Below are 15,579 nucleotides of genomic sequence, written 5' to 3'. Positions count from 1 at the left end.
TTGGATAACAAGAGCAAGAGCCCTTGCATGTCCCGAACCAAAGGGAAGAGGACCACCCCTTGCAGGAGCCCCACTCCAAAGAGCCAAGGCCATCAAAGGACACTAGAGCTAACAGGCGTCCAAGCAACATTAGCCTGAATATGCTTGAAAAGCGTGGATAATCCCCCTAAAGGGACACAAGGCACTGTTCACTTTATCAACCTCGAAAAGAGGAGGACTTAGAAGACCTCGCCGGGGATCGAACTAGCAACCCTTGGATTGCTACGGTACAGAGCAGCCACAGAGCATTAGTATGTTGAGCTAGCTGTCTAGCTAGCCACAAGCTCCATACACAAGGGGAATAGTGAGGACAAGTCCCAATTTCCTAAAGCAACAACACTGTCCGACTAGCGGAAAAGAGGCGCTAACCCTCTAAATTTCCCACCACGTAGGAAGGAATACTAGGTTCTGAGGGCATCGGAAGCAACGGAAAGTGACGCAGCAAAATTCACTGACCCAGTCACCAAAGAGACGGCTATTTGGGACTGAAACAAACCCGAGAGCCACACGGACCTGTAAGTCCTCTTGAGAATGCTTAGCTGAAACTTGTAAAATAAATATAAAATAAAGCTAAGAGCACTCGGCACCCCCGCCTGACCAGCAAGGCATAATAGGCCCCCACGTGTTTGACTAAGCCGCAAGACAGAAGATCTGAACCCAATCAGGACCAGCCTGCAACCAGGGTCATAACTGCCAAGCTGGCTAAATCCTCAGAGAGGAGAAAACAGACAAACATGGGACTAACTTATCCCGAACAACTTCCATAGAAGCAAACAGCGAGTATCGATCCCAGATATTTTTAAGTTACCGCAGGAACATAGAATGAAACGAAAATAAAATTTATCTTAACGGATTAAACAAAATAACGGGCAACCCGAAGGTTAACGCCCAAGAAGAACAGAAGGTCCGTAGGACCAGCCTAATGGAAACCCATTTGCTTCCAACAAAACTGGTAAGGATCTTGAAAACAAGGAGATTACTTCATCCCCCCATGTCTAACGAGGTAAGCCATTCGAAGGAGGAAACTGATGAGTCCCATACCCAAGAAGGGTAGGGTCCCCAAGCAGCTCAAAAATGTGTCTGAGTAATACACTAAGGTGAGCCCATCTGTAATGAAAGGCACAACACTCAGGAACAGTTACACCCGTAGGGAACTGTACATGCCCTCTAGAGGCCGAGAGACCTGGGGCAATCGGACACGAGCACAATCTCAAACAAACATGTGGACTTTGCAGACGCTCAAGCGCCAAAAGAATGTAAAAGTGAAAACGTGCCCCACCCTCCGAGGAGGAAAACACATAACTTGGGTTACCTGCATGTGTAGCAGTAGGGAGCGGTAGGGAACTCGCCTCCCGGAGGACAGGGCCCCCCGAGGCGGATGGCTCAGCAATCTCTTGAATCCCCAAGCCCGAGGAACAAGGTGCTCTAGGATGGCCTAAAGAACATAACTGACTGACCTGAGTCAATGGGGCCCAATTCGCATTCTTCACAGGACAAAGAATCTGAGTTAGAAAGTTGACCAAACTCAACATCAGTATCCTCCATAACTGGATCAAGTATACCCAAAAACAAATTGACTATATATCAAAATAATGTAAACGGCACCTGACACCCACAATGGCTGCGGCACTCACCACCTCCTGTGTACCAGACACCAGCAGACTAGAATTTTCCATCGCCACACAGTCAAGAATGCGGAAATGGGAGCCCAGAACGTAAACATGCTCGGTCACAAGGTGAACTGTACAGTCAAACAAAAGTGCACCCAACTGTAAGGTCGCGTCACTTCAACAGGCCGTTATGTTCTAAGCCACGAGCCCAGTTAACACTACACATAAGCAGGTTGAATCACATAACAAACATGATTTAAAAAACCCTGTTCAATAATCCCCCTCAGGAGATATTAACCCTTGATTCCAAGATACTAAAGGAGTCTCCCTGCGAACTCACATGAAAAATAAGGGTCTCAGTAACAAATGAATTACAGTACATCCATGAAGAAGTAAAATGAAACGTACTTACCGGAATCTACACCATGGAACAGGAACACGGCCCTTCAAGTGTGACGGATAGTAGCCTCGCCTCCGCCATGGACTTGAGAGAAGAAAGCAGGCAGCGAAGCGAAGTTCGACAATGCCAATTGCTTGAGGAGCAGTTAACTTGAGTCGGGATGGTTTCGCAGAAAGACTCTCCCTGCATCTCCGGACTCTAACTTTCATCCAAGCCCTTACTGAAAGACTGACAGGATTACTTAAAACTCCAGTCCCATGTCGAAGAGTACTACCCTCCATAAGAGACGAAAATAAACTTCTGACACTTCTCTGCCAACCTTCTGGGACGAAAGGCAAAGAATGATTGGGGGATGAGGGAAGTGGAGTATTTAAAGCCTTTGGCTGGGGTGTCTGTCTCCTCCTGGTGACCAGGTTCTTATTTCCCAAAAGTAATGAATGCAGCTGTGGATTCTTTCCACTTATGAAGAAAAGGTAAATTTAAGATCATAAATATTTATAATAAAATAATTAAATAGGACAGTTGAGGGAAACCTTGAGAAGATGACTAATAAATGGCAACCAATATTAGAAACACACATTACTACAGAACAACTAAATAAAAGTATAATAACAGTAAGACAAACTACACTAGCAAGCGAGCTGAGAGAATCACAGACCAGATTATTACATAACGACTATATAACAGTAACAAATCGGGGTAAATGGAAAAAAGATTGTAACGCCATCGGTCCAAAGTGCTCTTTTATTACCAAATTTCTCTCACTATTTTTGGGAGTTTCCAAATATTTGGCAGTATTGGGCCCAGATCTCATTTTGGTTATCTAGTATATTTAAAGAGAAATATCAATGGAATAAACAGGATATATTTTTACTACATTTATCAAAACCAATTCAAAAACAAAGAAAGACATTTATTATAATGATAATTTTACTAGCGAGAAGGGCCAAAACTATGGATTGAAAGAAAAAAAATCCATTTATTGCTTTGCTCAAGAAAGCAATATGGCAACAAATAATAATAATAGAGAAATATGATACACTAGCGGATCCAATAGGGAGAGTACATTTTTTTGGGGGGATAAATGGGAACAATATATCATACCATTAAAGAAGAATTAAAATAATGTATATATAAAAGGGATAAAAACTGTGTGACTCATCATGCTGGAGAGAGTAGGGGAATAAAGGTTATATACACAGTCACTAAAAGAAATAGAGAAGTAGATAACTTGGTTTAGAAGAAATATCTCTACAATGGAAAATATATGTTAGTATAATTAAAGTTAAAGGGATACTAATCCCAATTTTTTTCTTTCATGATTCAGATAGAGCATGCAATTTTAAGCAACTTTCTAATTTACTCCTATTATCAATTTTTCTTTGTTCTCATGTTATCTTGATTTGAAAAAGCAGTAATGAAAGATTAGGAGCCAGCCCATTTTTAGTTCAGCATCTGGGTAGCGCTTGCTGATTGGTTTGCTACATTTAGCCACAAATCAGCAAGTGCTACCCAGGTGCTGAGCAAAAAATGGGCTTGCTCTAAAGCTTACAGTACTGCTTTTTAAAATCAAGATAGCATGAGAACAAAGAAAATTTGATAATAGGAGTAAATTAGAAAGTTGCTTAAAAGCTCATGCTCTATCTGAATCATGAAAGAAAAAAATTGGGTTTAGTATCCCTTTAAGGTAAAGTGAAGCACACTAGTTAATGCTATCTTACAGAAAATAAAAAATAAGCACAAGTTTCATTCATCGTTTTTATACTATTTGCCGTATTTATTTATATTAGTACCTTACAAGTACTAGCTGACACTAATTTTTCCTCCGCCATGTTGGACTACTTGATTGACAGTCTACAGCTATATTATCCTCCAATTAGCTTTCCCCCCCCGGGGAGGGGGGGTCAGCCCATCCATTTCTACGTCACTATATTCCTGAGCGCATGCGTTATACTCGATTCAGCTTAGTTCCACTCCGTGCTCGTTTGTGAGACGCGCATGCTCTGTGCGACCTGTCTTACAATTCAGCTGATAACATCAGAATATACATTGCATTGATCGCACTACAAGTGAGTGTAATCCTATATATTTTGTTCCATTGATAGAGTGTAAAACTATTAATTTTGATTTCTGTCTTTAATTTTATCGTTGGAAAGTTGCGCATGCGCAGATGAACTTTAGTTCGTGAACGCGCTTTCAGTCGACGTAGAGAGTGGGTGGGACCGCTCTCTAACATGAAACACAGAAACACGGAAGTGGCATGGGGAGGAGTCGGCAAGGAAACGGTACGAAATATAAAGATTAGATTACATCAAAAGTATAGCATGAAAAGAAAAATAAACTTAGCGACTACGTTGTTATTGCATATAAGAATGATTAGTGGCTTTCAATACCGCTAAAGTTTACCTTTACTTTAAGTACAGATTATTATTATTTAACAATCTTTAAATTGTACTAATGGCATACTATGTACTAATATTATGAAGATGTATTTTAATCTTATTTATTATTATAATGATCAGTTACTAACATCCTACGAATCTTAAAAGAGCATATAAAATAATTTTTACTTATATATTACCACATTATCAGACACAATATTACTAAAGCATAAGCATATTTTAACCGTTACTAGGTCTTTTTTTTAAAAAACTTTATTGATATATATACCAGATTCATCACAACATGAGAAACATATGAGTAGAATAGTTATTACACATTTGTAAGATATAAAAAAAAATTACAACACTCTCCCCACCTCTAGGGCGGGCGAACGCTGCCAAATATAGTTGTTTTTTTTGTCTCCACGTCAAGACGGAACCCGGCATAATTTTTACCGTTACTAGGTCTTACTTCAAACAAAAGATCTTGCAGTCCATATACCAAGGAACACTCATAATTCAACATCAAGGTGGAAAAAGCATAATATCCTAAGAAATTTCAAATGACTAGAATCATAAAAAATGTCCTCTAAAATTCCTCAAAGAGGTCTCACATTCACATATATAGTTCCTCAATGTTCATGTTGTCAAAGCAGTAATTTAGCTTATACTGCTCTACCTCCGTGTTCCGAGAGAGGCGGTGTTAAGCTCTGAAATGTAGGCCGTTGCCACAGGACTAAACAGTCCAATCCAGGGATATGTTAATGTTAGTACAACACAATGTGTACTGTTAGAATCGGTATACACTTCTGTAAAAATATCTGATAATCTCAGACTAGGATGAGGTAACAATCTGAAGATAACTGGTTGATTATCCAACATCTCAGCAGCCATCAGATTTGCGACCATTCAAGGCCACTGCCCATACACACCCCCTTGAGATAATTTTTGTAATACACTTTGAATAATGTGCGATTATTTTATTGGTAAGCTTGTGCCTAGTTACAAGAAGAGAAGAAATAAAACCCCATATAAAATGTTGAGTTATACATACCAAAAAAATTATAATAAACCATGTAATTTCATTATTTATTTCCTGCACTTTTTTCGATTAATAAACCATGCCATTTCATTATTTCCTGCACTTTTTTATTAATAATTTGCCCTTGACAATGGCTTTTTCTTCTGTCCTAGAGAAGACGGAGTACACACTGCAGAGTTCAGAACTCTGACTTTTACAAAGTTATATCTGTCCTTAATTGAACACTGTTAAAGACATAAGAAAAATGTAACCAAAGCTTTCAAGAGGTGTGTCCCTAGAATGCAAACAATATACATTTTGGTACCAAGATAACATTAAGTGCTTACAAAGCATTTATTTTATGTGCAGATCTCTGACAATGTAGTGCTTAATTGCCCATCTTTACTTTGCATCTATAAAACATGCATTTAATGGCCCTTTATTGTTTGATCATTGACCGTAAGGTATTCTGGATATTATTACTTTCAAAGTTACTGTAACTGACTCTCAATAACAAATTTCTCACAGACCACAAATATTCTAGATTACTTTATTATTTCTACTTTTAACAATTTTTTCTCATATATAAAAAAAAAGTATGATATTTTTGAAGTCCCAAAATAAACTGATAGAATACTCTTTATATATTTTTTTATTTTGTTTTTTGTTTTTACAGGGAAGAGTTTCCAACATGCAGTGTATCTGGGAATATAGCCATAGGACTAACAGCAGTAGCCAAAAGTAGTTTTACCCACTGTTTCATCAGAAGCATATAGATACGAAGGGAGAGAAAAAAACCTTTACCATACTAAGCTTCAGTACCAGGCAATGAGCAGATATGTTTCTTTTGTTTTGTGTGTTTTTTTGTTTTTTTACAAAACTATTTTTTTTTTCAAATTAAGATTTAATACTATATATTAGAGAATGAAGCAGAAGTGATGGACCACAATCTTCTGTTAGGTTAAATTTTATTAATAGGGGAAGCTACTTAAAAAGAAATTGGCAAGGAAGTGGCTATACGTTAAGAACAGTATGTAATATGAATATTAGCCATGAAAGTGCAAAAAAAACAAAACGGTTCTTAAACCTATATAGAAAAATAGTGAAATGGTAGAAAAATCTGTACTTTTTAAACTAAACTTCAAAATGGAATTTCTAATAGGCAAAGCTATTTGCTACATGTTGTACAAAACAAGAGAATCAAGTAATATGATTTACAATAACAGTAACCAGCAATTTACAAAAGTATGCATATTATATGGAAAATTATGGCCTGTTCTTCACTTCATAGGATCTACCAATGTAGCAAAGTCTGGACAAGTCTAACAATTTACAAAAGCATAACATTCTACAGAGAAGAATTTATACAAAGGCACATTTACATAGTTTATAAAAACAATTCTATGACTTTAAAAAATAGCATTTTACATAAAAAATATAGATTTAAAAACCATTGTACCCAAATTATGTTCCTATTGGTATTCCTCTTAAAACCCTTTTTTCTGCCAACACCAGCAACTCTGCACTATTTTGAAGTGAAGAGCAAGTTGAAGTGGCACGGATGGGTTATAAACTGGGCAACACAATATAGTTGTTTTATCTGAGCATCAGTGAGCCTCCTCAAAACATGCAGTTCATACACCTCACTGTTTTGCTGCCGTAATCAATGCACTGGGGCCCTATGCATTCACAGCACGCATTGTGAAACCACCGGTATTTTGAGGCTCCCATGGATTCGCAAGAAACCTTGCACTGATGAATCGACATGCAGTCATCGAAATAAACCACTGTACACATATGCTCTGCAAAAGAAGTAAAAGTAATATAGGTTAGACACAAAAATACTCTAGAGACAGGTCACATCATATTAAATGCTTTTTCCCCATACAAATAATAAAAACATAGATTTTGATGGCAAATAAGAACCATAGGCTCAACAAGTCTGCCACAATTTCCTAAAAGTGTAAATTTATTTAGTTCATTGGCTAGCCTTATGCTTATCCGAAGCATTCTTAATGCCCATAATACTGCGACACAATGGAAAAATATTAAAGGTAAACTATAAATCACACTTAGTAACCTTAGAAAAATAAATACATAAAAGCTTTTATTTGATGAGAATGCCTCTTTAATACATAGTATAGAGCACAAAAGTGTTTGTTGCCACAGTGTAAACGGTAGAACATTTAACTGCGTGTCGTCACCTTTGCAGAGTATTGCCGTAAATTCTAGGGGACTAATATTCCATACTAAAAGGCAAACATTCCAGTGTTGCCTCTTTTCCTGGGGACTGAATGAATATGCCTTGCTTAATAACTATAACCAACAGTGGCATTACTGTTGGAAAAACTGATTAAATACTGCCTGTCCAAAAGAAAAACAGAATTTATGTTTACCTGATAAATTTCTTTCTCCAACGGTGTGTCCGGTCCACGGCGTCATCCTTACTTGTGGGATATTCTCTTCCCCAACAGGAAATGGCAAAGAGCCCAGCAAAGCTGGTCACATGATCCCTCCTAGGCTCCGCCTACCCCAGTCATTCGACCGACGTTAAGGAGGAATATTTGCATAGGAGAAACCATATGGTACCGTGGTGACTGTAGTTAAAGAAAATAAAATATCAGACCTGATTAAAAAAAACCAGGGCGGGCCGTGGACCGGACACACCGTTGGAGAAAGAAATTTATCAGGTAAACATAAATTCTGTTTTCTCCAACATAGGTGTGTCCGGTCCACGGCGTCATCCTTACTTGTGGGAACCAATACCAAAGCTTTAGGACACGGATGAAGGGAGGGAGCAAATCAGGTCACCTAAATGGAAGGCACCACGGCTTGCAAAACCTTTCTCCCAAAAATAGCCTCAGAAGAAGCAAAAGTATCAAACTTGTAAAATTTGGTAAAAGTGTGCAGTGAAGACCAAGTCGCTGCCCTACATATCTGATCAACAGAAGCCTCGTTCTTGAAGGCCCATGTGGAAGCCACAGCCCTAGTGGAATGAGCTGTGATTCTTTCGGGAGGCTGCCGTCCGGCAGTCTCGTAAGCCAATCTGATGATGCTTTTAATCCAAAAAGAGAGAGAGGTAGAAGTTGCTTTTTGACCTCTCCTTTTACCTGAATAAACAACAAACAAGGAAGATGTTTGTCTAAAATCCTTTGTAGCATCTAAATAGAATTTTAGAGCGCGAACAACATCCAAATTGTGCAACAAACGTTCCTTCTTTGAAACTGGTTTTGGACACAGAGAAGGTACGATAATCTCCTGGTTAATGTTTTTGTTAGAAACAACTTTTGGAAGAAAACCAGGTTTAGTACGTAAAACCACCTTATCTGCATGGAACACCAGATAAGGAGGAGAACACTGCAGAGCAGATAATTCTGAGACTCTTCTAGCAGAAGAAATCGCAACTAAAAACAAAACTTTCCAAGATAATAACTTAATATCAACGGAATGTAAGGGTTCAAACGGAACCCCCTGAAGAACTGAAAGAACTAAATTGAGACTCCAAGGAGGAGTCAAAGGTTTGTAAACAGGCTTGATTCTAACCAGAGCCTGAACAAAGGCTTGAACATCTGGCACAGCTGCCAGCTTTTTGTGAAGTAATACCGACAAGGCAGAAATCTGTCCCTTCAGGGAACTTGCAGATAATCCTTTTTCCAATCCTTCTTGAAGGAAGGATAGAATCCTAGGAATCTTAACCTTGTCCCAAGGGAATCCTTTAGATTCACACCAACAGATATATTTTTTCCAAATTTTGTGGTAAATCTTTCTAGTCACAGGCTTTCTGGCCTGAACAAGAGTATCGATAACAGAATCTGAGAATCCTCGCTTCGATAAAATCAAGCGTTCAATCTCCAAGCAGTCAGCTGGAGTGAAACCAGATTCGGATGTTCGAACGGACCCTGAACAAGAAGGTCTCGTCTCAAAGGTAGCTTCCAAGGTGGAGCCGATGACATATTCACCAGATCTGCATACCAAGTCCTGCGTGGCCACGCAGGAGCTATCAAGATCACCGACACCCTCTCCTGCTTGATCCTGGCTATCAGCCTGGGGATGAGAGGAAATGGCGGGAACACATAAGCTAGTTTGAAGGTCCAAGGTGCTACTAGTGCATCCACTAGAGCCGCCTTGGGATCCCTGGATCTGGCCCCGTAGCAAGGAACTTTGAAGTTCTGACGAGAGGCCATCAGATCCATGTCTGGAATGCCCCACAGGTGAGTGACTTGGGCAAAGATTTCCGGATGGAGTTCCCACTCCCCCGGATGCAATGTCTGCCGACTCAGAAAATCCGCTTCCCAATTTTCCACTCCTGGGATGTGGATAGCAGACAGGTGGCAGGAGTGAGACTCCGCCCAAAGAATAATTTTGGTTACTTCTTCCATCGCTAGGGAACTCCTTGTTCCCCCCTGATGGTTGATGTACGCAACAGTCGTCATGTTGTCTGATTGAAACCGTATGAACCTGGTCCTCGCAAGCTGGGGCCAGGCCTGGAGAGCATTGAATATCGCTCTCAGTTCCAGAATATTTATCGGTAGAAGAGATTCTTCCCGAGACCAAAGACCCTGAGCTTTCAGGGATCCCCAGACCGCGCCCCAGCCTATCAGACTGGCGTCGGTCGTGACAATGACCCACTCTGGTCTGTGGAACATCATCCCTTGAGACAGATTGTCCAGGGACAGCCACCAACGGAGTGAGTCTCTGGTTCTCTGATTTACTTGTATCTTCGGAGACAAGTCTGTATAGTCCCCATTCCACTGACTGAGCATGCACAGTTGTAATGGTCTTAGATGAATGCGCGCAAAAGGAACTATGTCCATCGCCGCCACCATCAACCCGATCACTTCCATGCACTGAGCTATGGAAGGAAGAGGAACGGAATGAAGTATCCGACAAGAGTCCAGAAGCTTTGTTTTTCTGGCCTCTGTTAGAAAGATCCTCATTTCTAAGGAGTCTATAATTGTTCCCAAGAAGGGAACCCTTGTTGACGGGGATAGAGAACTCTTTTCCACGTTCACTTTCCAGCCGTGAGATCTGAGAAAGGCCAGGACAATGTCCGTGTGAGCCTTTGCTTGAGGAAGGGACGACGCTTGAATCAGAATGTCGTCCAGGTAAGGTACTACTGCAATGCCCCTTGGTCTTAGCACCGCTAGAAGGGACCCTAGTACCTTTGTGAAAATCCTTGGAGCAGTGGCTAATCCGAAAGGAAGCGCCACGAACTGGTAATGTTTGTCCAGGAATGCAAACCTTAGGAACCGATGATGTTCCTTGTGGATAGGAATATGTAGATACGCATCCTTTAAATCCACCGTGGTCATGAATTGACCTTCCTGGATGGAAGGAAGGATAGTTCGAATGGTTTCCATCTTGAACGATGGGACCTTGAGAAATTTGTTTAAGATCTTGAGATCTAGGATTGGTCTGAACGTTCCCTCTTTTTTGGGAACTATGAACAGATTGGAGTAGAACCCCATCCCTTGTTCTCTTAATGGAACAGGATGAATCACTCCCATTTTTAACAGGTCTTCTACACAATGTAAGAACGCCTGTCTTTTTATGTGGTCTGAAGACAACTGCGACCTGTGGAACCTCCCCCTTGGGGGAAGTCCCTTGAATTCCAGAAGATAACCCTGGGAGACTATTTCTAGCGCCCAAGGATCCAGAACATCTCTTGCCCAAGCCTGAGCGAAGAGAGAGAGTCTGCCCCCCACCAGATCCGGTCCCGGATCGGGGGCCAATATTTCATGCTGTCTTGGTAGCAGTGGCAGGTTTCTTGGCCTGCTTTCCCTTGTTCCAGCCTTGCATTGGTCTCCAAGCTGGCTTGGCCTGAGAAGTATTACCCTCTTGCTTAGAGGACGTAGCACCTTGGGCTGGTCCGTTTTTACGAAAGGGACGAAAATTAGGTCTATTTTTTGCCTTGAAGGGCCGATCCTGAGGAAGGGCGTGGCCCTTACCCCCAGTGATATCAGAGATAATCTCTTTCAAGTCAGGACCAAACAGCGTTTTCCCCTTGAAAGGAATGTTTAGTAGCTTGTTCTTGGAAGACGCATCAGCCGACCAAGATTTCAACCAAAGCGCTCTGCGCGCCACAATAGCAAACCCAGAGTTCTTAGCCGCTAACTTAGCCAATTGCAAAGAGGCGTCTAGAGTGAAAGAATTAGCCAATTTGAGAGCATTGATTCTGTCCATAATCTCCTCATAAGGAGGAGAGTCACTATCGAGCACCTTAAGCAGTTCATCAAACCAGAAATATGCGGCAGTAGTGACAGGGACAATGCATGAAATGGGTTGTAGAAGGTAACCCTGCTGAACAAACATCTTTTTAAGCAAACCTTCTAATTTTTTATCCATAGGATCTTTGAAAGCACAACTATCCTCTATGGGAATAGTGGTGCGTTTGTTTAAAGTAGAAACCGCTCCCTCGACCTTGGGGACTGACTGCCATAAGTCCTTTCTGGGGTCGACCATAGGAAACAATTTTTTAAATATGGGGGGAGGGACGAAAGGAATACCGGGCCTTTCCCATTCTTTATTAACAATGTCCGCCACCCGCTTGGGTATAGGAAAAGCTTCTGGGAGCCCCGGCACCTCTAGGAACTTGTCCATTTTACATAGTTTCTCTGGGATGACTAAATTTTCACAATCATCCAGAGTGGATAATACCTCCTTAAGCAAAATGCGGAGATGTTCCAATTTAAATTTAAATGTAATCACATCAGATTCAGCCTGCTGAGAAATGTTCCCTAAATCAGTAATTTCTCCCTCAGACAAAACCTCCCTGGCCCCCTCAGATTGGGTTAGGGGCCCTTCAGAGATATTAATATCAGCGTCGTCATGCTCTTCAGTAACTAAAACAGAGCAGCCACGCTTACGCTGACAAGGGTTCATTTTGGCTAAAATGTTTTTGACAGAATTATCCATTACAGCCGTTAATTGTTGCATAGTAAGGAGTATTGGCGCGCTAGATGTACTAGGGGCCTCCTGAGTGGGCAAGACTCGTGTAGACGAAGGAGGGAATGATGCAGTACCATGCTTACTCCCCTCACTTGAGGAATCATCTTGGGCATCATTGTCATTATCACATAAATCACATTTATTTAAATGAATAGGAATTCTGGCTTCCCCACATTCAGAACACAGTCTATCTGGTAGTTCAGACATGTTAAACAGGCATAAACTTGATCAGAAAGTACAAAAAACGTTTTAAAATAAAACCGTTACTGTCACTTTAAATTTTAAACTGAACACACTTTATTACTGCAATTGCGAAAAAACATGAAGGAATTGTTCAAAATTCACCAAATTTTCACCACAGCGTCTTAAAGCCTTGAAAATATTGCACACCAATTTTGGAAGCTTTAACCCTTAAAATAACGGAACCGGAGCCGTTTTAAGCTTTAAACCCCTTTACAGTCCCTGGTATCTGCTTTGCTGAGACCCAACCAAACCCAAAGGGGAATACGATACCAAATGACGCCTTCAGAAGTCTTTTATAAGTATCAGAGCTCCTCTCACATGCGACTGCATGCCATGCCTCTCAAAAACAAGTGCGCAACACCGGCGCGAAAATGAGACTCTGCCTATGCTTTGGGAAAGCCCCTAAAGAATAAGGTGTCTAAAACAGTGCCTGCCGATATTATTATATCAAAATACCCAGATAAAATGATTCCTCAAGGCTAAATATGTGTTAATAATCAATCGATTTAGCCCAGAAAAAGTCTACAGTTTAAATAAGCCCTTGTGAAGCCCTTATTTACAATCGTAATAAACATGGCTTACCGGATCCCATAGGGAAAATGACAGCTTCCAGCATTACATCGTCTTGTTAGAATGTGTCATACCTCAAGCAGCAAGGGACTGCAAACTGTTCCCCCAACTGAAGTTAATTGCTCTCAACAGTCCTGTGTGGAACAGCCATGGATTTTAGTTACGGTTGCTAAAATCATTTTCCTCATACAAACAGAATTCTTCATCTCTTTTCTGTTTCTGAGTAAATAGTACGTACCAGCACTATTTGAAAATAACAAACTCTTGATTGAATAATGAAAAACTACAGTTAAACACTAAAAAACTCTAAGCCATCTCCGTGGAGATGTTGCCTGTACAACGGCAAAGAGAATGACTGGGGTAGGCGGAGCCTAGGAGGGATCATGTGACCAGCTTTGCTGGGCTCTTTGCCATTTCCTGTTGGGGAAGAGAATATCCCACAAGTAAGGATGACGCCGTGGACCGGACACACCTATGTTGGAGAAATGGGTGGCTGACACTCAAGAATAATATCTAAGCTTATAATTTACTTTTAAAAACTACACACCCATATTTTTCATGCAGCTTTAAAATGTATTTCCTAAACATGGGTATGTTTATTTTTCTTTGCTGGTGGTAAGCCTGCTGCAGGAAATACTCTTCCGACATTTTTATGAATGTTTATGTTTGAACTACATCACTTCCAAAATCACAAGTCAATCATATTTGGAAACATGGGTTATATTAGGACTTTAGGAAGTAACAGAAATATATTTAATTGCAGCCAAAATTGAGACTGTTAGATTTGGAATAAATAATTCAAATAAATAGTAGCACCTGACTGTCATCCATACTGGGCTTGCAAATAAAATAAAGATGAAAAGATTTGCATTTTAAAATGTCAAATTTTTTTTATGGTTACTTATTTTTTTAAACATAATTTACAGTATACAAAATAATTATTAAAAAGGTGTATATGTACGAGTGAGGACAGCATTGCAAAAAGATTAGCATACAAAATAAATTAGATATAACCCATAAAAAATAAATAGTAGATATAAATAAGCCCTTGCCCTGACCAACCAATCAGCATGTAGCACATAGCAAGGTTAATCGCTCTGAATCCTGCAGATTCCAGGCAGTGGACCCTCCAATTAGTCATTAGTAAAACAATCTTCATGTATAAATCTTCATAAAACCAGCGACAGATACTATATCTTGCGTCTTGTATCTTAGTAGGTGTGGGTATGAAAGGATAAATGGCTCGCTCTGATTCAGTGTGAATGTGCTAATATTCAAAGAAGCTCCTCAAGTACAAAACTCTCCCAGAATACGAAACCTCTAGATGGATGCTGGTTTCTCCGCTTCCTCACAGCTAAAATGTTTACACGACTAGACCCTCCGGTTTACTCTTACGGCTTGGTGTCTCTCTCAGATCATACCGTTGTTAGTTCCGGTTTATGTGGTAATTTTTTGGCCAATCAGGAAGCTAGATTCCCGGGAATTGCAGTTTTAAATAAACCATTTGTTTTATTTCTTGTTCAACATTTGTGTATAATTGTATACCTGATGTTATTGCGACCTCACCTCAGTAACTTGTCATAAGCGCGCCCTTTCTTTATGTTTTAATTTTTATACCTAGAGTTCTTTTGGGATTGTTCTCTTTTAGGGCTGCATAGCTGAGTTATTTCAGGGCTTTTTCTGTGCATTTAGTGTTTTAATCCCATCCCTGTGAGAGGTTTTCTTCCTTTGGAACACAGTATCCAACTCTTATTTTATTTATTTATTTTTTACTAGTCCTAAAGCCCGTGTACACGGGCCAATTTTTTAGGTACCGCGGTTCCAACCCTTGCTCCCTCTCCCCCCTCTCTTTTGCGCTCTCTCTCCCCCTTATTTTGCACTCTCCCCTCTCTTTTGCTCTCTCTCTCCCCTTTTTTGCTCTCGCCCCCCTCTTGTGCTCTCTCTCTCCCACCTCTTTTGCTCTCTCTCCCCTCTTTTGCTTGCTCTCTCTCTTCCCCCCCTCATCTGCTCTCTCCCCCTTCTTTTGCTCTCTCTCTCTCTCCCCCCTCTCTTTTGCGCTCTCTCTCCCCCCCCCCCTCTTTTGCTCTCTCTTCCCCTTCTCTTTTGCGCTCTCTTCCCCTTCTCTTTTGCGCTCTCTCTCCCCCTCTTTTGTGCACTCTCTCTCCCCCCTCTCTTTTAAACTCTCTCCCCCCCCCTCTCATTTGAGCTCTCTCTCTCCCCCCATTCTTTTGAGCTCTCTCTCACCCCCATTCTTTTGAGCGCTCTCTCCCCCCTCTTTTTTGCGCTCTCTCCCCCCTCTTTTTTGCGCTCTCTCCCCCCTCTTTTTTGCGCTCTCTCCCCCCTCTTTTTTGCGCTCTCTCCCCCCTC

At 40.8% G+C, this 15,579-nt stretch overlaps 1 protein-coding gene across 1 annotated transcript in view; it reads right to left on the bottom strand.

Moving 5' to 3' along the window:
- Positions 1–5,395: 5,395 nt before the first annotated feature.
- TWSG1 (twisted gastrulation BMP signaling modulator 1) overlaps positions 5,396–15,579 on the bottom strand; it is a 94,733-nt gene continuing 84,549 nt past the window's right edge. Inside the window, exon 5 of the mRNA XM_053714918.1 lies at positions 5,396–7,253. Within this exon, the coding sequence (XP_053570893.1) occupies positions 7,072–7,253 (182 nt within the window). The 3' untranslated portion in view covers positions 5,396–7,071. The remainder of the gene's footprint in view (positions 7,254–15,579) is intronic.

Source organism: Bombina bombina, chromosome 5, assembly GCF_027579735.1.
Source record: "Bombina bombina isolate aBomBom1 chromosome 5, aBomBom1.pri, whole genome shotgun sequence".
Lineage (NCBI taxonomy): Eukaryota > Metazoa > Chordata > Amphibia > Anura > Bombinatoridae > Bombina > Bombina bombina.
This window is presented reverse-complemented; position numbering and strand designations above follow the sequence as displayed.